We start from the raw sequence: 23,506 nt of genomic DNA on the forward strand, positions 1-23,506 counted from the left end.
TAGTATTTCTTTATTGCTTAAACAGCAATTTTAAATTAAATTTAAGGTTGCAGCAGATACAAGTTTAAAAATGCAGAAAGAACCAAAATGAGCAACAGGATGCAGTATACATAAGTATAATAACTTGGAGATAACCAATATAAGCAAAAGGAAGAGTAACTAGTACTGACCCTTCCTTTGCTCTTGTTGGATCTGGGATTCTTTATTTGTCTATATCTCTTTCCCTGTGTTCCTATTTGTCCTTTATTTTCCTATGTCTGAACTTGTTTTTCCACAGCATATGCCTGTCCACCCCCTCATTGGTGTCTCCACCTTATCCTGGTGAGGGGGTTTGAGTATGCCAAGGACCCTGAGAGCTATACCAGTGGAAGCGTAGCTACTGGCAGGGCCTCCCTTGTTGGACAGGTCAAAGGGTAAGCATCAGACGAACAGAGACACCAAAAACCAAAAACTGATGCCGGAAGCAGCGCCATCAGCAGCAACTTGAAGCACAGAGCAAATGATGCTCGTGATGGTTCAAGTTTGTATAGCAACAGGCATGACCACAGCTGTTGTACTGCGATGTGGAAAGCAAATGGAAAAACTACCACATTATCACTTTTCCTGGATAGTCTCTTTCCAAAAACAGAGACACCATGTATGCGAGACTAAACTGGAGGGGCGGATAGAAGTGCCAAGAAGACGAGGAAGACGACGTAAGAAGATGCTGGATGACTTTGGGGATAGAAGAGGATATTTTTATTTGAAGGAGAAGGCTCTAGATTGCATTAAGTGGAGGAACTCTTTTGGAAGAGACTGTGGACCTGTCGTCTGACAGATTACTGCTGAATGAATGCCTGTCCAGTATGGCTGGAAGCAGCCCTCAGCATTATCCAAAAGTTATAAATAGTGCAGAACAAAGTTCTATGAATAACAAGAAATGCTTCACATGCAACCAGTACTTGAAACCTCCATCAAGCATTCAAAATGTCAACACTAGATAAAATCATAGATAAGGTGTAGGAAAAACAGGACAAAGTTTCATGAAATAGTAGTAGTAGTGGTAGTAGTAGTAGTAGTAGTAGTAGTAGTAGTAATATCAGCAGTAGCACCAGCAGCAGCAGCAGTGTTGGTGGTGTTGTTGCTGCTGCTGCTTCTATCATTGTCATCGTCTGTGAAGTCATCATCATTTCTGCTGCTCCTGCTCATGTTGCTGCCATCCTCATCACTAACATTATTGTTACTGCTGATCTTTTTGTTTTTGGTGTGGTGTTGTTGTTGTTGTTGTTGTTGTTGTTGTTGTTGTTGTTGTTGTTGTTGTTGTTGTTGTTGTTGTTGTTGTTGTTGTTGTTGTTGTTGTTGTTGTTGTTGTTGTTGTTTGTTGTTGTTGATGCTGCTGCTGTTGCTATTGTCACTGTTGAGGTCATTTTTGTTACCACCATTTTCTTTTTGGGAAATCTTCACATTTTGGTACATATATTGTTTGCGATCAATTTGTTAGATATAATATCAAAGTTTGTACTTCTGAGATGACTTTAGTTGTTGACTTATAAACCACATTTCAAACAAAAATTGCAGTGATGCTTATAGTCCACATTCACAGAAAACTTCATATCCCTGGTTCTAACAGTCCATTTGCTACTGCTGTCAAATCAGAAGCTATGTGGATATACTGCAGAGCAACCATGTTGTTCTATATTCTATAAAAAAATTATGTTAAGAAAAGGTGCATATTTTTTAAGACCTATTACTACACATAATTTCAGGACCCTATATTACATGGTGCCTGTATCATTCCCATGTCACCTCATATTCATGTAAACAGTGGCAAGAAATTAAAAGGTATGAGGCTGGAGCAACAACCAATGACATAATATCAATAACATATTTTCTTAATTGGTGAATATGTCCAAACGCTGAAAGCAGAGCTCATATATACAGAGTCTGCTCATCTCATCAACTTATTTTTCCTCTAAGAAAGCGAAGTAAGCCTTAGATAACAGGGGCTGAGATATGGAGAGTAAGCTGGCCAGCACTGACTGTATCTGCAACATGCAGAAAATCAATTACACAGAATTCAGTCATGAAAATGGTCACAGAGGACATCTAGCACTGCATATAATGCATGCAGTTGAGACCTCTCATACTGCATGGAGGGGAGGGGGGGATGTTCCTTGAAACCAGTACCCATAACCTAGAAGAGAGGAAGAAAATATTCTTTCAAGATTTCGAGCTAATGGATAGTATTCGCAGTATCATCAAGAAAAATCTGTTCCACAATCTCATTACCCAAACGGTGCACCAACCCCCTGCATTTTAGGATATGTGATAGTGTCTGTATTACTTAATGAATGTGTTTTATATAGCTCATACATGTATATTGTGCTTAGCTAATATGGTCATTCACACAAGGTGTGGTCATAGCAGCAACACCATTGACTCATACTGGGGAGGTGCTAAGTTCCAATCTTTAGCCTCAACAACTGATGTCCTGACTGAAATTCTTCATTGCTTTCTTTGGTCCTCCAGGCAAATGCCAAGACAGTACCTCAATACAGGCTTCAACTTTCCCTGTAAAATTCTTTAAAAATTTATTATTCATCTGTCATCTGACACTACACAGACTAGCTACACACAGCGCTGTTTGTTACTTGTATATATTGTAATGTTAGTTGTTATTTGCAGCAGTTATTGTCCCACTGTCTGTAATGACTGATGCCCTTGAGGTCAGTCTTTGCTCACTTGGTACTTCACCATAATGCCAATGTGCAGTCATTCTTTTCTCTCATTTTCTCTCTCATGATTGCACTGAATTGAAAGGTGACTCTTCTTTAGCTAACTGAATATCTGACTCATCAGTGGACTGCAATGACTAAGTCCTGACTCACAGCACTCAGTGCCTTCACGTATGAATTACACTGAAATTTGACTCAGGCTAAGACTTTCTTTTTGTGAGGCTTGCAGACCTTTTTTATGGATGCCACTTCAAGAATGTACTCATGTCAGCATGAGGGTCTGCAGCTCCTGGCTTTCTGCAAGAGTGAAGAAGAAAGGAGGAATCTCGATGTTCAAACAAGTAAACCAAGAATCCCCACCCAGTCAGCTCCCCCAACACTATTTTAGTACATAATACAGTTATAACAGGTGCATCATTTTGAAAAGACTTTGTAGACATGCATTTCACAGTCAGTTCCTTTACAGGTAATTCTAAGACCATCTTGTAGCCCTATCTGTGTTATCATACATGCACATGTTCCTTGCACCATATTCTAAAACTGAATCACTGTGCTCCCATTTCAAACTAACAGAGTCAACTACTGGGAGGGGTGAGGACACTTTGGCAGAAAGTCTGCCACATTTTAATTGTTCCCTTTCATATATATGTTGCCATCTTCATGTAATTATCTGTGTAAATTCATCTACTATTTCATTCTTAGTCCTAAAAATATAACTGTAGGATGGTATGGCTTACAGTGCCATAATGAAAGACATAGGCATGAATCATGATATGAGGCCATTTTTAATGGAATTTTCATTGATTTGGTAATTTCCGTTTACAACTATACTTCATCTGTTCCACTACAATGAACAAATTTTGCATCAGAGGGGACAAGCAAAAGGTAACAAATAGGACAAGCAAAAGGTAACAAATGAAGGTAGACTAAGGAGGCCATGTCATCACAAAGGTTAAACTGTTACAGCCATCTGTGAGCCACTCCATGTGTCCTCATATTATGATTTGACTCACCCGAAGATGTCACTTCATCCTCTCCAAAATCTGAAAAGCCATCGCTATTAGGATCTGAATAGAAAGAGGTCCACTTGGGTGAAGAAACAGCTGCTAGCACCGCACCCTTCAGTTTTCTTCGGGCATTGAATTTCTTCATTTCTTCAACTGTCTCTTGCAAATGAATCTTGGTAGCACCCTTGTCTCGATCCTAAAAGACAATAAGAAATTAAATTAATTAATGTCCAAAAAGTCAATCTTCGCTGAAATAAGAAATTAAATTGGTTACTTGCTCATGCGGCAAATGAAAAAAATGGTCCATACAAATGCTAAAGTACATACTCTACCAGTAAATAAGATCCAAAAGTATGTGATGATGGTATATTAATACTATCATAGACTTTCTAGGGATCATCCACTGTTCCGCTTCTTTTTTAAAACAACATTTTAGTCAGTCTATGAAACATGTTTTAAAAAAGAACAGGACAATGAACATGTCTAAAAAGTCAGTAATTGTATATTCCACCAGGCTGCACAGATATGGTGTGTAGAGTGCTCTTACTTGGTTACAGTCTGGTACTGATTTTGCATCTCAACTTGATGAGGGCACCAATACTTCAAATTGCATAAAACATTTAACTTAAGTGAGATACACACATGTAGTAAAGTTAAGCAGCAGCACGCAGACAGAGAGCCTACACAGAATAACACCTGTACAGTGCGGAAAACAAAAAGTGGCCACTGCAGCACTATAGACATAGGGCGAGTAACTCTGAGAATTTTAAATTCGAAAAAAAATTTAAATTTGGAAAAAATTTTAAAGGAATTTTTTAAAATTGGAACTGAAGATTTTAAAAGTGCCAGTTCATGAAAGTCAAAATTGACGTGTGTAGGTAACAAAGATAATGTACAAATCAGACAGATATCAGTGAAGTAGATTCTGTTAGCAATGACAAAGGGAACAATTGGGAAGACCTGGGTTTTTAAATTTTAAACTAAGTGCAGTGTAACAGCTACGTGAGTGTATACACCTGATGATGGCCGTTTGCGGCCGAAACATGTAGTGTAGAAGAAGGCAAGACGAAAGACCTACAATAAATTGTTGCACTTAGAACGGGGTTTATATCATATAACGTTAGTTAAACTTGAATTTACAAGTGATGATGCTGCAAATATAAGAGGAAGCCAGTCCGAAGCTGTTAAAATTTTAATGGGGGAACAAATAATTTTGCTGTACCGAATCATTGTTTTATTCATCATGAAACTTTAGCATCAAAAATTACTCCTTCTAATCTTATGGAAGCTTGAAAAAAGAAGCAAGTATTGCTAATTTCATTAAATGGAGCCATTGAATAACTGATCCCTTATGACATACAGTTACACCTTTTTCTTTTGTCTGACATTGTCAGCATTTTCCAGAAGACGCAACTGAAATTCTGACAACAAATGTTTAGATAATGTATCCTTCGGTTTTTTTTTAATCCTTAGTCAATAATAAAATTTAACTTGATACTGGAAGAGGAAAGAAACTGTTGTAACTCAGTTCTTCAGTCACGTTGAAGATCATTACCAGGTATCAAGTTCATCATTATTTTGGGTTAAGATACGAGGCTCGTCCACAAAGTAAGTTTCCCTGGGGCCGTTTACAGAAACGAAACATAATTTCATGGAAATATTTATTGCAACAGATACAGAAAGTGTTCACTTATTTTTAAACATAATCGCCACCGGAATTGAGACATTTGTCATACCGTGGGACCAACTTATGAATACCTGTGTCATAGAAGTCTGCCGCGTGGGATTGGAACCACTGTGTGACAACCATCTCCGCCTCTCTGTCATTCTCAAAACGCTCACGCTCGCCGGACAGGAATTTCTTGAGGTGTAGAAAAAGATGGAAATCACTGGGAGCGAGGTCCAGGCTGTAGGGTGGATGATTAAACACCTCCCAACTGAACTCCTGCAGGAGACTTGCTGTCCGTCGAGCAGTGTGCGGCCTAGCTTTACCGTACAGGAAGACAATACCGGCACTGAGCATCCCGCGCCGCTTGTTCTGAATGGCCCGTCGCAATTTCTGCAGTGTTTCACAGTAACGCTCAGCATTCACCGTCTCACCTCTCGTCAGGAAGTCGACGTGGAGAACGCCCCGTCTGTCCCAGAATACCGTGCACATCACTTTCCGCGCCGACGTCTACTTGAATTTCGTCTTACAGGGAGATCCACTGTGACGCCAATGCATTGACTGCTGCTTGGTTTCTGGGGTAATGTGTGCAATCCACGTTTCATCACCTGTGATGATCCGGTCCAGAAACTCGTCGCCGTCATCGTGGTACCGCTGCAGAAATGTCAATGCTGACTCCATGCGCTTTCTTTTGTGTTCTGGTGTCAGATGCTTCGGCACCCACCTGGCGCAAAATTTCCTGAACAGGTGCTACGTGACAATTTCGTGCAACAAGGAGCGGGAAATCTGCGGGACATGACTGCCGAGTTCCGTAATTGTGACGCGAAGATTCTCCATAATGCGTTCCCGCACAAGCTCCACCAGGTCGTCTGTAATGATGGATGGCCGCCCACTGCGCTTCTCATCATGCACACTTTGTCGACCTGCTGAAAACTGTCTGCACCAGCGACGCACCATCTGCTTGCTCATGACGTTAGGCCCATAGACCCGGCACAGCTGACGATGAATTTCGATCGGCGCTATGCTCTGTGCATTCAAAAACTTTATCACTGACTGCACTTCACAGTCGGCAGGAGCTGGAATAAGAGCCTCCATCTTCAACAGCTGCAACGATGCTACTGTGGGAACGCGGGAAATTCGTTAGTGCATGCGCCATGCTACGTCATTGCTCTATCACGTACGCGCAGTCGCTTCGCGCAATATAAGGTTTGCTAGCTGTGGGACGTGTGGGAAACTTACTTTGTGGACGTGCTACGTACAAACTGAATTTCTACTGCTAAGTAAAAAGAGTGCTCTTTTAAGGCTGCCAATTCACAACAATCCAAGTATGCAAAACAAAATTAATGGAGATGACACACTCAAAATAAAAGGATAAGAACAGATTAAACTGAGTTCAACACTTGAAAATGACAGACACATTCATCACATTAGAAAACAAAACAACTTTAACTAATCCTTATACTTTATTTAGCCCACATCACTATGTAGCAGTTTCTCGGTAATATAAAATACACGCTTTTCCTTCTAGTTGGAATTAAAAACATACTTCCCATGCTGAATAGCAATGTAAGAAGTTTGAAAAATACTCATCCAGAATAAATTCAATTTTATTTTAACATTCAATAAAATGAATGCTTTTGGTGCTAAAAGACTGGAGGCAACTTTACCTTTACATCTTCTGTGAATGTTCCTGTCAAACCTTGTTATTACAAGCGTGCTTACATTTGACATCCTTATTGAGTCTGTATCTAATATATACACATAAATGTAACGTTTCTGTTTCCACAGGAAATATACGGTAACAGATAACATGCAAAACATTATGAAATTTGCTCTGTACACTTACCAATATGTACAGAAGCTACAGTTGATAAAGTACTATGCAAGTGTTGAAGTTTTACTGCAGTTTTCGTTTTTATGTAACCTGAACTGTGATATGCAAGCTTTCCTCTTCTAATTATATAAGTAAACCTGCATGCTTTAATTTGATGCTTATTAATTCTTTAAAGTTTTAGATTGTGATACTGACAAGGAAGGCATCAATATTCTGGACAAAGAAAGGATACTTCTGCTTGTCTGCTATGAACGTGGAACATTTTCTTCAACGTTCTTTATATAATTACAAGAATGTGTATTCACAACAATATATATGAGTATGGAAGGAATACAGCCTCAAGTTTATTTACAAACTGCAAATTAAAGGAATTTCAGTTTCATTTGATGGTATGAGGTACAGAAATACAGAAGTGTTGTTGCAGAATAAGACTCTACATACTCTTAGCCATTTATGACTGAGCACTTCTTGGATTGTGATCCTCTGAGTGTGGTCCACTGTCAGCATCCGTCTCACCAGGTCCTTCGCAGCTTCACTAATAGATTCCCACTGTGGTGTATCCAGCTGTAAAGATAGTCACCAGTTAAACACACCAATTAAGAACTAAAAGACACACATCTTCACTTGAATTAATGAGGTATTTTCTAAAATTATTTTTAAAATATGAGATCTGAGGTTCTCACAATAACAATTACTTAGGTCATGGTCTTGTGTGATGTGATACCATAATAGTTTGGCAGGCAGGTAAAAATGTTCCAGAGGAACCTATCTTTCAGACCACATAGCACCACATCCCATAAGACAGTGATCTGAAAATAAAAAATCGGCAGGCCTTGTGAACACAGTAATCAGTTTTCAGATTCCATAAAAGGAGGGCTACTTCTTGAGTAACTGGATTGCTATTAGGTTCTCTACTCCATGAAAGTACTTAAATGGCAAAAAAATCACAATTAAATACACAATGAAACTAAAAGTAACTCTGGTAAGACCATGATTATCATTGATGGAGAAACGGGAAGTGGGGGACGCGTGAAATCTGTGGTCTCGCGAGTGACGTCACAATACTTGTGGAAACATAGAGAACTTTTACAGGCAACACAATGTCTATTAAGAAAAGCAAATGGGACAAAGAGCAATAATTCTCATCTTTAATTTAAGAGATTCCATTGCCAAAATATGGCTATGTCCTGAAAGTAGCAACTTATTATTACCCTACAGTCCTTCTTTTTCTTGAACTAATTGGATTCTTAAGCTTATGAAGTCTGTTTCATCTACTCTCATCCAAGATCAGTTTTCTCTTTCTAGGACGATTTCTGTTTCTTTCACTATGGGCTTTATAATACAGTGTGAACTTTGCAAAACGTGTGAAAAGAATGCAGAGAAATAAATTATTACACATTCCTATGGTGAAAAAAATCTGCTGGAACTGTAAGTTGTATATACTCACGTCTGAATAATGTTTGCCACAGGTGCTTTAACATTTTATTCTAAAAGTGAAATATGAACATCCATGATAATACAAGAACATGAAAGAAAACTCACTGCAAGTACCTAAGAGAGAAAAGGTATTATGAATACTTATAAGTTTACTCACTGAAATTATTTATGCACTTCAACATAAAGAGAATGATGTAACATACATGTTAAACTCTTTATGGCTGCATACTAATATTCTTATTTCACATGATGATAGGCAATTGTTTCATAAATGTGAACTTACATACAACTTTCCTCTACATATACTCTCATAGAGTCTGTCCTTGGTCCCCAGGAATGGCAATGTTCCAGACAAAAGGATATGCAAGAGCACACCAGCTGACCAGATGTCAACGGGCTTTCCATACTGCTGCCGTTCCACCACTTCGGGTGCCATGAAGTGAGGCGTACCTATTCGGCCTGCAATCATAATAGAATTTCACTAAAATTCATAACAGACATATTTCATGTATATTCAAAAGGACTCTTTAAAGTGAGACAGCAAACATACAGAATGTCCATAATGTCACATAATGAGAAAGTTTACATGAAATAAAGCCGGTTCTTATGCCATAAATTCTGGATAAGATTAAGAATAATAAATACAATGCATATTTTGGTTTCTATATGTAACCCTCAAACAGAAAACAAACTCCGTGGTCTGTAGTTTGCAAGCGAACTATACTGAGCAACCGCCGCTTGTCGGCGAAGTTAGTGCCAAATTTTGCGGATAGAGGGTGTCATGTGGTCAGCGCAACGGATTCTCACGGCCGTTAACCTCGGTTTTCTAGACCGGATCCGCTATTTCCTTCAAACAGCTCCTCAATTATCCTCAGAAAGCTGAGTGGGCTCCGTTCCAGACCCACTACTTCTCAGAAAATCAGGTAGCGCTCGGAATCAAAACCCGGGACCTCTGGATCTATAGCCAGGAACTCTGACCACTAGATCACAGAGGTGGTCAGCCTCATGTACCATATAACAATAAAGTACTAATTATTTGCAATCCACTTTCCAAACTTCCATGCTCACGTAACACTATTACCTAGAGTCATTACTGACAAGAACATATATTTTATTGATACCACTAACTTTTCTCTTTGCGGTAAAACAATCTACGATCCAATCAATCCAGACAATCCCCCTAAAGATCACTTTGCATATATGGTTAACAACGACACTCTACAGTGAACATATTTGCTCATAAAGTCGACATAATACGACATCCTTCCAAATCAACTTACTTTTAATTACACGTACTTCTAAATAAGCTAACTTGTTTGTTATCGTTAAACGGAGATATAAACCATTTACGCAATATGTCTACTACTGAATTAAATGCTGTATATTTTATTTATAAAAGAATGTTGGTCATGTCTGAACACTACGAACGGTTTGATCTGCGATAATTAAACAACAGAAATAATTAATACAGAAAGATATGGAACTTACGAGAAGGAACTCTCAGTTGTTCGCTTCACTTACTTCCACTGTGTTTATAAAGAGGGATTTACGGCAGCCTTTGCCTTTAGCGTATAGAAACACCGTCTTCATTAACTCCACATTACCAAATGAGTTCCAAAAATAAACAATTACATGATAAAGGATCGTTACAATACATGACAGATTTACGAAGCGTACTGCCGTTTACAATTTAATTAGATGTCAGATATCAGGCCTAGGAATTCTCCTCTGCACGATACAAGTTATATTCATAGAGCGAACTCTGTCTGGAATGGTGTCTATATTCTAACATCAGCTTGTCGTGTTTGGAGAGGCAAAACGTAACTGGCCTGTCATTCTCAGGACCCCAAATCCGTTTCATTATCAGTTTTGGGAGCTAAACTTTGAGTATGAACCAAATGTGTGGGTTATTATAATTGGCAATGTGACGAGCTACATATCCAACATATCAAAATTCTCTCGGTAACCTGTTCATTTCTTGGGTAGCGAATAACGATAGTGCAACTGGTGAAAATTACTTGCTTCAGACAGGGACCTCGAATCGGTCCTTAAAAAGACATATTTAAAGGACCGGTACTGATATGTAATTTGCAAGCTTTGTAAGACATGTTAAAACCATCTGGCTATGGGAACAGAGCGGCAATTCTCTAATTTTAGGTACCAGACCGAAATCTGCCGATAAGAGGTACAAAAATTTGCTTGTGAAGCAAATAGGAGAACTTTTAAGGTCTTTCATTCTGGTCCGTCACACTAACCAATTAACANAAAACAGGAGAACATTTCGCCAGCCAGGTCTCGAACCGACTCCCTGCTGAAGGAGTCACTGTGCGTACCCGCTCAGTTATGTGGCCATTAAGAAGCTCTGACGCAGGATGAAAGTGGACTTCCAAATGGTTAAAAAAACGTGTGGCAGGAACCGTTTATGATTATGCCAGTGCCACATGGGGTAATGGGACATGACCTCAGGAAATCTGGCATAATGATTCAGTGCCCAGAATTACGATCACCAGATTACCTACCCGATGAACTAACCCGACAATGTAAGCTTATTTCTTCTCCTTGAAAATATATGGAAGTCTCCGGCCTCTAACGGTATGTTGCTTCATCTTGGTTGCTGGCGCAAAAACCAGGTCGCGATGTATAGTAAACAATATCGGGCAGATATTCCCACGTAACTGCGCCATGTTTCAACCAACATATGTGACCTGGCGAGAAAAAAATTTGCAACATATACATGGAGAAGAATACTAGAGGTGGAGTAATCCAAAGCAATATTTCTTTACAAAGACTTCGCAGAACTTAGGGAAAACACTCCGTGTCACACGAAATGTTCGGATTACTTGAAACGTGCATTAGACACAAGCTTTTAAAAACTGACAGTGAACAAATTATGACAGAAACTTTGCAGTAATGTATGTATACAGATCTACTTTATATTCTCAGCTCTATAATAATGTCCCTGCTTCTTAACAAAGGAGTTCCTGGTATGAATCTTCGAACCAGTTATCCTAACTGAGAATTCTTTCTTAGTCCTTTCTTACTTGAAACCTTTCATGGCATGGCGATTCACAGTTCAGTGTTTGGGAAAGACATTAACAAATCAAAATTCCATTCAGGAGGAAATTAACATGGGACTGAATTCGGGTAATGCTTGCTACCATTCAGTCCAGAACGTTCTGTCTTCTCATCTACTGTGTTAGACGTACAATTTAGAACAGAGAAAACTATAATTTTGCCTGCGGTGCTGTACGGGTGTGAAACTTGGTCTCTGACATTAAGGGAGGAACATGGACAGGGGGTGTTTGAGAATAGGGTGCTGAGGAGAATATTTGAACCGAAGAGATGAAGTGACAGGAGGTTGGAGGAAACTGCTTAATGAGGAGCTTCATAACTTCGCTAAGTAGAATTAGAATGATAAGTCAAGGAGGATGAGATGGGCACAATATGTAGCATGAATTGGACGAAGAGGAGAGCATATAGGATATTGCTGGGAAAGTCACAATGAAAGAGACCACTAGGAAGACCAAGACGTAAGTGGGTAGATAATATTAAAATGGATCTTAGAGAGATAGGATGGGGTGGTATGTAATGGCTTGATCTATTTGAGGATAGGGACCATTGGAGGATTCTTGTGAGCGCCGTAATGCATCTTCGGTTTCCATAAAATGCTGGGAAGTTCTTGAATAGTTGTACGACTGGCGACTTCTCAACAATGGCTAAGCTCCATGAAGTTATTTAGTTAATTCTACAATTGGCAATGAACTGTACTTCCTCACACTAAATTTATGTTCTTAAACACTCCACAAAAATACACAGAAACCTAAGCCCAAGCCCTTTACTGTCACTTACTACAGGAGCTAGGGGGAACTACTTGTATTTTCAAAACAAAACATAAGCAAACAATCGGGCTGTTGCAATATGCTGCTACTGACAAGTTATATAAACTAACCACAATTTATTCCTGTAACTACTCACTTTACATTAATGAGACACAACTCTGAGAGAATTCTAAAAGTTGGCAAAAGATCTCCATTAAATCCACGACCAATTCACGTTTATACGCGTAGCAGTCTCTCAGAAATTTCTGTTACAGGGAACTTCATTTCCCTGCAGCAGTGTTTTTGCACCACGTAGCTAGCATAATGCAATCCATTGCCTTCATCCATGTTTACGTTTCAAAACGTTTTTGTAGCATAATGTTCATATGCTTCACGTCTTGTTTTACAAACATAAAACGTTTAATACAACTACAGACATAGCCAACACTTTCCATCGTTATCAAGTAAGACAGCACATAACCCGCAAATGACTGTCACAAAATTTAAAAGTACATGCACGATATACGTTTCTTTCCTCCCTCCACGCTTCCTTTTGTACCTTCTCACTTCCCTCTTTTCATTTCTCCTTCCTTTCTTTCTCTGCCATCGTTACGATACCGTCATTTATGATGAAAATTTTGCTAATAACAGAGGCGTATCTTATATCAGAGCGAAGTTTCCAATTTTGTATTAAGTATGGCTGAGTCTTCCCCCTAATTTCAAACGCCGGAGCTGCTGTCATCTTCATATTGCTGAAGGGATAAATTAAAACTTCGAAAAACTTCGATATGAGGAAGCATAAACTTCGTGTTAAACCTCTCAGCTCGTAAACAGATTAGGCGAAACATGTTCCTAATCAGAAAACGCCAACAGACGAGTATGCAGTATGTGTCTAGTGTTAACTGCACCATCCTACTGGCTATCGACGCCCTGTCAACTACAGAACTTCTGATGACGTCGATGACGGCCTTATAGGCCTGAAGCGTTGTGACCTGTGCTGTACCGACGTGAAGTAATGATCTGAGATGTGTGAAACGTTGCAGAACACGTCTTACATAAAGAGGGTCGAAATGGGGCCCTCCATATTGCAGCACACTTCCTTTCCCTGATATTCCGAATACATCATTCACATTGAAGTGTTTCAAAAACAAATCTACTCAGCCTCTAACAGAAATGAGTACCAGGAATTAATTAAATAATTTTCCTGGGGAGTAAAGCGCGGCCGGCGCGTAAGGCTGACAACCTTACCGCCATCTGTGAGCCGATTGTCTAGATAGTGTGGGACCCTCAACGTCTCACAGCCCTATGGGCCTTCATGGCCTGGTACAGGGATAGCTTTACTTTTTTACTCACTGCTCTTTATGCTCTACCTCGTTTAATTTCTTGAGATTGAACCTCTCCATATGAACTCTGTGTGTTGTTTGTTTGCTCACTGCCAGACACACATATACAAAACGTAAACATACGGAATAACATGGTGAAATTGATAAAAAAATTGAAATCAAATGAAAATAATAAATGAAAACAACAATAACAAACGCGTGAACTGTCTAAACCACAAAAGAGAATAAATTAGCGTCCATTGTTTATCTTCCGTCAAAACTGCAACACTTTTTACATTCTGCACTTCAACACTACATGTTTCGGCCCCAAATGGCCATCTTCATGTGTTTTCATGTTACACATATTTTACTAAAACTGTGTTAAAAACTGTTACACTGTTTTAATTCGTGTTAAAATCACACGCTGTAGTCTTCTTTTTAAGTAAAACGAGATAAAATCCTTTAAAATTTGTGTTGCATATTATTTCACCTCACCCGGGGTGTCGTCATTTTCGTAAATGTATGAAGGTGTTTTCCTCGGCAGCTTGCCCCTCGCGTTCCTGGTCCACTTTCAGTTTTTGACTGCCATATGCTCCTGGTTTGTGTGCGCTTCCTCTACAGCGTGTGGTGTTACCTTTACTTGTCTTGACAAAACATAACTCATAAAACATAAAAAGTAATCAAAAATAAATAATAAACATATTAAAAATAATGGAACAAACCCATTTCCAATTTGACCAATATTACAAGAAAAATAAGTTTCAGAAAACCGTGTTAGACGTTAGACGGTTGAATCAGTGACTTGAATAATTATTTTAATTAAGTTCACATTCTACAGTCGAACGCATGAGACCACATAGAGCTTCTGTACAACCATCGTGGTCCCGACCGCTTTATGCATTAAACCCTACACTGTTGGCTTGCTACAGAAAGTTGTCAAGACAGGCCATTTTACGCATAACAACTTACGTGATCATATAAGAAATTTTAGAGAGGGAAAGGTAATATACAAATAAGGCATTATTAAGCAGGTGGTGGACATGCGACCCAGCTCAGTTCAGTGAAAGACAGTCCTGACTGAAGTTTCCTATGGCACGCTAAGTTCTGACAGGCAAATGCTGGGCCTCGACCACTAGATATCACATCTTCCCTAATCGCTCCATCATTCATGCTAGATCTCTGCATAGCCTGAGCTACGGACAGCGTCGAAATAAAACAAACAAAAAGTAAGTACAGAATTTTGGTGAAAGAATCTCTTGAAAAGCAGCCACTGTAAAGACGCAAAACCTATGAGGTGACATTAAAACAGACTTTAAAAATGCAAACTTTATTCAACACTCTCGGGGATACAGTCGGATAATGGACTTCCACTGGCTATGTTCAAATTTCGTGTTCTATTGCTGTAGAGTTACTTCCTCAATTTGCTAGTTAATCAGTCTTCGTAAAATTAAATACTTTCTAGAAATCACTTATAAAACCATATTTGTATATTTAGGCCTATATTTGCACGTCTTTGCAATAAAACAGCGGTCTAATTTCAATGCATTCGTTCACCACTCCTTTTCCTCCACCTACTCAACATCGTCATCATCATCATCAGCAGCATCAGCAGCAGCAGCATCACTTGGCAAAACAGCCCTTCGAACCATAGCCTTCCTCAGTTTTCACTTCTTTGGATTCGGCAACAATAACTTGCTTACAGAACAAGGTTCTGACCCTTGTGTCCAACCCCAACCCTGAGGACCAGGTCCCTGTACTTATGTACCCCAGTAACAGGTTGGCAAACTTATGCCCCCCAGGCAGCGGGTTCACTTTTCGTCACGTACGACTCGCAGGGCTACGGTGGAGGTATTCAAGCCATCCTCCACGCGGAGTTCACTCACTCCCGTTACGTCTATTTCCATTTAACTTGCCGAAAGTGCGCCTTTCTGTCCACTGGACATCAATTTCAAAAGCCCACGTTATTGGTCTCTTGTATTCAACCGTGGAAACAAAATGGGTAGATTCAATATCGCAGTAACATGACGGCGACAATCTGCATTTTTATTAGGAGTTGTGTGTAAATTAAAAACGGACGGTTATTGTAAATTTTGAACTCTTCATGCTGCTGTGGGAATTCCGCCTACTGCGATATCGGACGAGAAGAATAAATTGTGAACGTGTGTTTAATCGACTTCACTGTTTGTACATTTCAATTCGCTGGTGTCAATTAGCACCAACGGAAGGCATTCACTTTCGAAAATCGTGTTATATTATACATATGTGGGGTGAATGTAGATAATTTACTGATATACACCTTATTTCGTAGTAGGACGCATTAAATTTGCTACGAAATTTGGCATGCGTTCCACAGTTTTAGCAGTCCTCCATATTGTGGCTCCATTATGACCTACATTAAAGAAACCTACATGAAATGCTGTTTATTTTGCATTACAAGCATAGCGATGGTGCAAAAATTTCAGTTTATGTCCGAGATATCCACTGCACACAAAATCTGTATTGAAGTAAGCCTACTTAAGTTCTTCTCAAAAAGAAAAAGATTTCAATATCATACGTTCTTAAAGTCGCAGGCAAGATCGAGACACTTGAACTTCGAATTCCGAAAGTCTCGGGTTCAAACTCTTCCCGCCACCGGCTATACTACTACAGTTTCCGGGTTTCTTCCCGGCAATATCCGAGACAATTCCTCAAATTCAGCTATGACCGTTTCCTTCCGAATGCTCTTCATTTCATTATTCACCAGTCACTCTACCATTCGACGCTATACAGTCGAAGCTACCCTCACAGCATCGTTAAATAAACATATAAAAGCTAAAAATAAAAAGCTATCCCTGTAAGAGGCCTTGAAGGCCCATAAGTTGTTATACGCACGTACGTCGAGGCTCCCACATTTCCTGGACAATCGGTTCACAGATGGCGGTAAGATTGTCAGCCTTGGGCGACGGCCGCCCTTTACCACCAAGGAAGAATCCCGGTACTCATTCCGGTTAAAGGCTGACCCGGACCCACGGCAATTGTCTGGCTGTAAAGATTTGGTCAATTGTAAAAAAAATCCACCTCATCGGGAATCGAACCCGCGACATTCCGTCTTATAGCATAGTGCCTAGTAGCATACGCTACTGCGTGCCCACTGTTATATATATATACATATTTAGGGTCGTGACCAATAATAACGGGTTCTGGAATGGATAATGTGCTCTTTACTCCGTGGACTTTAGTCCACAAACGAACTATGCCGACCGAGCGATCGCCGCTTGTCGGCGAAGTTAGTTCTAACTTTAGCGGATACAGGGTGTCGCGTGGTCAGCGCAACGGATTCCCACGGCCGTTAATCTCGGTTTTCTAGACCGGGGATTAGATGATTGGATTCATTAAAACCTTCTTTTACAATTACTCTTAATCACCAACAATTATAGCGCTATCGCTAATCTACCCACTCCACAAATAACTGGGGCACGCTCTCCGTCTCCTGGCAACGGATTTATAACAGGAAATATCACTTCTAACCATTATGAAGCCTTCTTGCCATTTTCTACAGCTGCCATTTCCGAAGATTCGACCTAATTCTCTTCCAACTACTGTTTTGTATTCCTACAACTGCCAGCTTCGGAATTCGCCTCTCTTATAACCACCTTGCAGGGATCCAACGGAAGACACAGCCTGTACTGCTGACGAAGCCCGTTTACCTCGCCGTTGCTTAACATTGGACTCTATATTGCTGTCACGCGCTTAAGTGAGAAAGTGTTTATCGAACCGTTGCCTAGCAATGGGTATACACGTTATAAGTAAAGAATCTATAATATGTTTACAGGTGCAAACACTTACATATTCTAATCCAAACAGGATTAGATGTCATAACCACGCGCTACACAGGTCTATGTACTCTACTGCGTAAATCTGACATTAAGAACACAAGACCTGTAGGACTGTAAGTATGCAAGTGCAGGTATGCTCTATGAGTACTACCTCGAAGTCACTCACTCAATCATGGAGCTGAGACCTTCTTGAGAAGCCGCCAATTGTGCAGCTACTCAAGAATTTCCTAGTATTTTATGGAACCAGAAAGTTCATTACCGCGTACACAAGAGCCCTTCACTGGTCTCTATCATCAGACAGATCAATCCAGTCTATAACATCCTATCCTATCTCTCTAAGATACATTTTAATATTTTCCACCCACCTACGTCTTGGTCTTCGTAGTGGTCTCTTTCTCTCTGGCTTTCCCACTAATACCCTATATGCATTCATCTCCAAAATTCGTGCTACATGCCCTGTCCATCTCATTCTCCTTTACTTGTTCAGTCTAATTATACACTGAGAAAAGTACAAATTATGAAGCCCCTCACTATGCAGTTTTCTCCAACCTCCTGTCACTTCATCTCTCTTCGGTCCCAATATTTTCCTCAGCACCCTCTTCCCAAACATCCTCACTCTATGTTCCTCCCTTAATGTCGGAGACCAAGTTTCACACCCATACAGAACCACGGGCAAAATTATAGTTTTGTATGTTCTATATTTTGTGATTTTGGACAGCAGACGAGAAGACAAGAGGGTCTGGACTGAATGGTAGCAAGCATTACCCGAGTTCAATCTCCTCTTATTGTCCTCCTGAATCAGGTTTTCATTTGTTATAGTCTTTCCAAAATATCGAATACACTTTATAGTTCTTCGTAGACGTTGTCCTTCATATCATTAATTTTATCCTCTGTTGAGGCATGAACGTTCAGAACAATGGTATCACTGCAGCTACCTTTTATTATTATGTACGACAACCTATCACTAACAATCCTGGTAAAAATAAAAAGAAACAAATTAAAAGGTCATTAGGGACATGCGATTTGGGTTGAAAACAAGTCTCTAAACCTTGAAACGACAACTTACTGATGCATGCTCGCGCGTAAGCACATGCACGCACACACACAAGTGACGAAGTTCTATACACATACACAGAGAAACAAAATTTTAATAAATGCTACGTCGAGAATGAGACATAAAAACTGAAAGACCCACGATCTAAGTCACTATCCTGAAGCAGAGAAATCTCCTTGGGTGGGTCACTGACACTCAGGTGGCCGAGAAATCCCATTATGAAAGCAGAAGACCCCTTTGTGAACCATTTCTCGAACGTAAATTTTAATATTATCTTGTATCACGCAACTGGGTCTCCCAATTTCCCAATCACATTGCTGCGTCGACTTCCTGAACGCCATTCTACTATCATTACAGAAATGAGAGGTAAGAAATGGCCAAACAAAAACATCATCATTGCCTACACGGCGATACCTCCCCAGCAATAATCCCTGAACGACGTAAGAAATGAGCATGATGACTCGACTACATCAGCTACTGCGTTGTGTTCTTCAGTCTTTACTTCTAACCAGATAAACCAATAAATCGCCGGAAGTCGGCAATTTAGCACAAGCATAAGACTGTAAATTCAAATTATTCTTTCATTATAACTGATTAGAATACCTTACGAAAAAATATACGTATATTCTGATTTGCTTTCTTAGTTTATACCTCGTAATGTAACTTCAATATTATACGTGTACTTAACCACAAAACATGTTAAAACTTCTATTACCTTTCCATGTCGCTGTGTTTCAAGAGTAATACGGGTCTGGGCCTTTCACATTCACTACAAGTATAAGGGCATCTGTGACTTCTTAAAGGTAAAATGTCATACTAAACGTATACGGACAATTTAAAGCTGCATTTACGATACAGCTGTTATGCCAAAGTGTTTAAACCTACTTTTCATTTATGCAGTATGTAATAAATAATTCATTAGAAGAGTGTGTAAACTTGCACAAACTAGCCAGTTCAAGTTTAAACCTCTCTGGTGAATCTTCGGTGTAGTGTGCGAATTATTAATTACAAGTAAACCATCTAATAGCATCAACAGGCAGCCGTATGCACTGCTCGGAAGGGCAGCAGTGTCTAGACGTAGCACCTATGGATTACGATAGGAAACACAAGAGGCAATTACTGTTCCAGTTTCATGTAGTAATAATATTAATTAATATGTTAAATTGCCGAGCCATTCAGCTTGTCTACTCAATAATAAAGTGGAGTAATCAGAACGCAGCCGGTCACGGTAGCCGAGCGGTCTAAGGCGTGTACTGTCTTCGCTCGCCTGGAAACCGGGATCGTGGATTCGAATCCCACTCAGGGCATGCATGTTTAGTTTGTGTGTGTGCGTTTTTCTGTGTTTGTGTTCAGGTAGAGGCCTTGCGACGAGCTGATCACCCGCCCAAGGAGTCCTACCGAATGTGTAAGATCTAGAAAAATCGAAATAAACGGAGAAGTTCATGGAGGTAGGCCTAGGCCCACTGGGGCCTGATACCGATTTTCGCTGACGTTCTTCACGTAGCAACTCCGCAAGTAGGTCTGTGTTCTATTAATATACTTCCTCAGACGGTAACAACAAATAGGTCCTATTTGCATTTGTATCGATCCTTTAGGGACCACACCTTAAACCAGGTGATCTCAAAGTGTGGTCCGCAGACCCCTGGTGGAACTCCAGACTACTCTTGCTTTTCTATTTAAGTTCGAAGAAAAAATACTGTCTTGAAAATTTTTAATATTGTCACGCGATTGTGACTATAGACAGGGTCTGGATTGGTAATTGAGTTTTAACTCCAGCGCTATCGCTAAATCGCACAATCTACAGTTCACTGCAACACGCACTAAGCATTCTTAGTCTGCTGTGTCTTCACCGGTTGTCTGGTAACGGTTTCCAAAGCTGTACCTTCCTCAACTTCTGTGCTGACGTCTTTACTAGTAAGCGACTGTCTCACAACTAACTCGGCGTTGCTACGCAAAGACTTACAACGATGAGGCCCCTCCGCCTCCCGCGCATCCACCAGGGGAGACCGTCTTTCAACAGCCTCAGACTCGGACTGGTCTGTCCGCCTGCAGACTCTAGACTCTCGACTGACTCGCCTCAAGTCAAAGTCAAAGTTACGTTACGACCGACGGTCAGTTGGCCAGGATTTCTTGGGGCCCAAGACCAGATTTTTGTTACTGTCAGACAGATGCGAGTTTGTTAATATGGGGAGCCCTCTCTGACGAGAGGCGGGTCTGTCGTTTATAATTGCTGCTGGCCCTCGCCAGCACAATTAACCTCGGGACCAAGTCCTGTGGGACTCATGACCATATTTCACTGCCTCAGATTCAAGACTACCCCAACCTGGAGGGCCAGGTCCCCTTATTTACATAACCAAGGAGCAGGGTGGACCCAGTTATATCCCCTGGCAATGGGTTCCCTTTTCATCGTCTCCTGCGGTGGGGGTATTCGAACCCACCTTTACATGTGCTTGACTCAGCTGTGTTTCCATTCTCCAGATATAGTCTCTGCATGAACAGATAAAAACACCTATTCTTGCAGCTGAGATATTGCACAGTCACGCAGAGACCAGGGCGGACCGCACAGGCTTTCGACAGTTCTATTCTTTAGTGAAAAACTGTTGCTAAGCTGACGAAGTATTCCATGTTCCACTGTTGCGTCACTCTTTATTGTGCCGTCACCTAGTAACGGACGTCTCTTCTAATTAAAATATTCCGGCTTTCAGGGGACATGCCACAACATTTCACAAAATCTGTTTATCTGAAATAATGGTATAATAAATATTTTGGGCTCGACATTGCGCTCTGGTATCTTATGTTATTTACACATTGGCGACTCAGCTATTTTTGTCAACTCTAAAACTGTTTCGCCAATATAAACGGCGATATAGGGCAGAGGGGGTTCAGTCCTTTGCCTGGAACTTGTCAAGAGCTTATAATACCGCTAATGATGAAAAATCTTATGATACCGTGTGGTCTGGTAAATAAGTACCAATGTTCCACTTTGGTCTGTATTTTGGTCTAACAAACCACCTCTTTCACGGCGCTTCATTAAGAGAGAAATCAAGCATTGCAGCCACAACTATCTGTATTCGCACGCAACTCAACTACCCTGAAGATGGAGGCGATATGTTCCTCCGAAACATCGGTTAAAACCAAGAATACACGGTGCCAGATCCCAGAAAACTACTTTCTTTATGGAAGACTAGTTGTGAAACACCCTATATTTAAGCTTATATGTAAAGAACAGTGTAGAAGCACTACATTTGGTGACATTCGCGAGAATTACGGAAACTTACCCACCTTATCTCATTGTTGCTTTAATGGTGGAGTTGACTTTACATCAGCTCGGACACGCCAATGCAACAAAGCGAATTCTGTGACCAGCTGAAAGGCTAGTAGTTAAGCAGAGAAGGAGTTCTCATTTCCCCTGTCTAGACACCTCTAATCGTTGCTTTTAAATTAACGAAAAATGAACTATCTTCCAATAAAATTTCCCTTGCCTAATGCCTTTTCAGAACAGCTTTTACTTAACATGAGGCGTTATAACGTCCGTATCTCACATGTTATAGAATAGTATCAAATGGAAGAAAGATTAGCGAATAAAGAACTATGGAGGATGCAGAATGAAGCGGTCGTGGCTTACTTTGAGGTAGTATCTCCGAATTTGCCTCGATGGACTGTTGTAAGGAATGACATTACAGCCGACTGTATGTCTTAGCCCTTTTCCGAAAAGTGGAAAAAAAACAACTGTTACCACATTCGTTGTCGGGCCCGAGATCTGAACCAAGCACCCCTCGAATACAAATCAGAAGCGTTACCGTTCGAGCCAGCGTCCTTAAATTTACTGCAGTAATGCAACATGGTACAGTAATGTCACATTTCCCATGTAACATTCTGGAGCTGAAAGAGCGTTCAGAAATGTCGAAATAAAATACTTTATTAATGACAGGACTGAATTCCGACATTCCGGACAGATATTAGGTGCATTAAATTAGTCAGTTTATTGAACATCGATTACTCCAGTCATGTCAAACTTCCCCCATTTAGTTACATATTCACCGCCGCAGCACCCACACAGAAAAGCACAGACATGCACACGCCTATTCTCCCCGTTATAAGCGCTCATTATTATTATTTGGCCGGTAATAAAGCAGTAGATTTTCAGAGAACTGGAATCCCACCTGTGTCACGCTGTGCTACAGTGTAACAGCCTGAAAATGTAGTTGTTAGTATCACGTTTAAATATAATTACGTACTATATAAAAAGTGGGGCATGCTATAGCGTAGTTGGGTGAAGCACTATGCTACAAGCCGGAAGGTCGCGGGTTCAAGTCCAGATGAGGTCATTGGATTTTTTTTTCAATTGACCTAATCCCTCCAGCCGCACTATGGTCCTGGGTCGACTCAGGCTCTAACAGAAATGAGTACCAGAAATTAATTAAATAATTTTCCTGGGGAGTAAAGCGCTGCCGGCGCGTAAGGCTGACAGCCTTACCGCCATCTTTGAGCCGATTGTTGAGATAATGTGGGACCCTCAACGTCTCACAACCCTATGGGCTTTCACGGCCTGTTAGAGAGATAGGTTTAGCCTTACTTCACTTTACTTTACTATATAAAAAGTAACTTATTTATCGGGGATTTGAATGGAATATACGTCATACCTGTCCACCACGAACATCAGTAATAAAAAATTAAGTCCGGGGGAGTATGAAATTAAGTTATCAGCATTCGTTGGCAGATCGGAGGATACAAAAAAATAATAAAAGCAGTCGTAATCAATTTACCTAGTGTGATTTGCGTGTAAAAATAGAAGTAATGTTGAACACAAGCTACAGCACTCCCTCACAAACTGTCTGG

The 23,506-nt window shown here is 40.3% G+C and overlaps 1 protein-coding gene across 2 annotated transcripts in view; it reads right to left on the reverse strand.

Moving 5' to 3' along the window:
* Nucleotides 1-1,740: 1,740 nt before the first annotated feature.
* LOC111874372 (peripheral plasma membrane protein CASK) overlaps nt 1,741-23,506 on the reverse strand; it is a 220,282-nt gene continuing 198,516 nt past the window's right edge. The window contains exons 7-10 of one of the 2 annotated variants that reach the window (XM_033755435.1): nt 8,942-9,117; nt 7,663-7,785; nt 3,728-3,917; nt 1,741-2,024 (exon numbers count right to left, since the gene is read on the reverse strand). In XM_033755435.1, the coding sequence (XP_033611326.1) occupies nt 1,972-2,024; nt 3,728-3,917; nt 7,663-7,785; nt 8,942-9,117 (542 nt within the window). In that variant the 3' untranslated portion in view covers nt 1,741-1,971. Of the gene's footprint in view, nt 2,025-2,485; nt 3,012-3,727; nt 3,918-7,662; nt 7,786-8,941; nt 9,118-23,506 lie in introns of those variants that run through there. The other variant, XM_023869822.2, reaches the window with a different exon arrangement.

Source organism: Cryptotermes secundus, unplaced genomic scaffold, assembly GCF_002891405.2.
Source record: "Cryptotermes secundus unplaced genomic scaffold, Csec_1.0 scaffold197, whole genome shotgun sequence".
In the NCBI taxonomy this organism is placed as follows: domain Eukaryota; kingdom Metazoa; phylum Arthropoda; class Insecta; order Blattodea; family Kalotermitidae; genus Cryptotermes; species Cryptotermes secundus.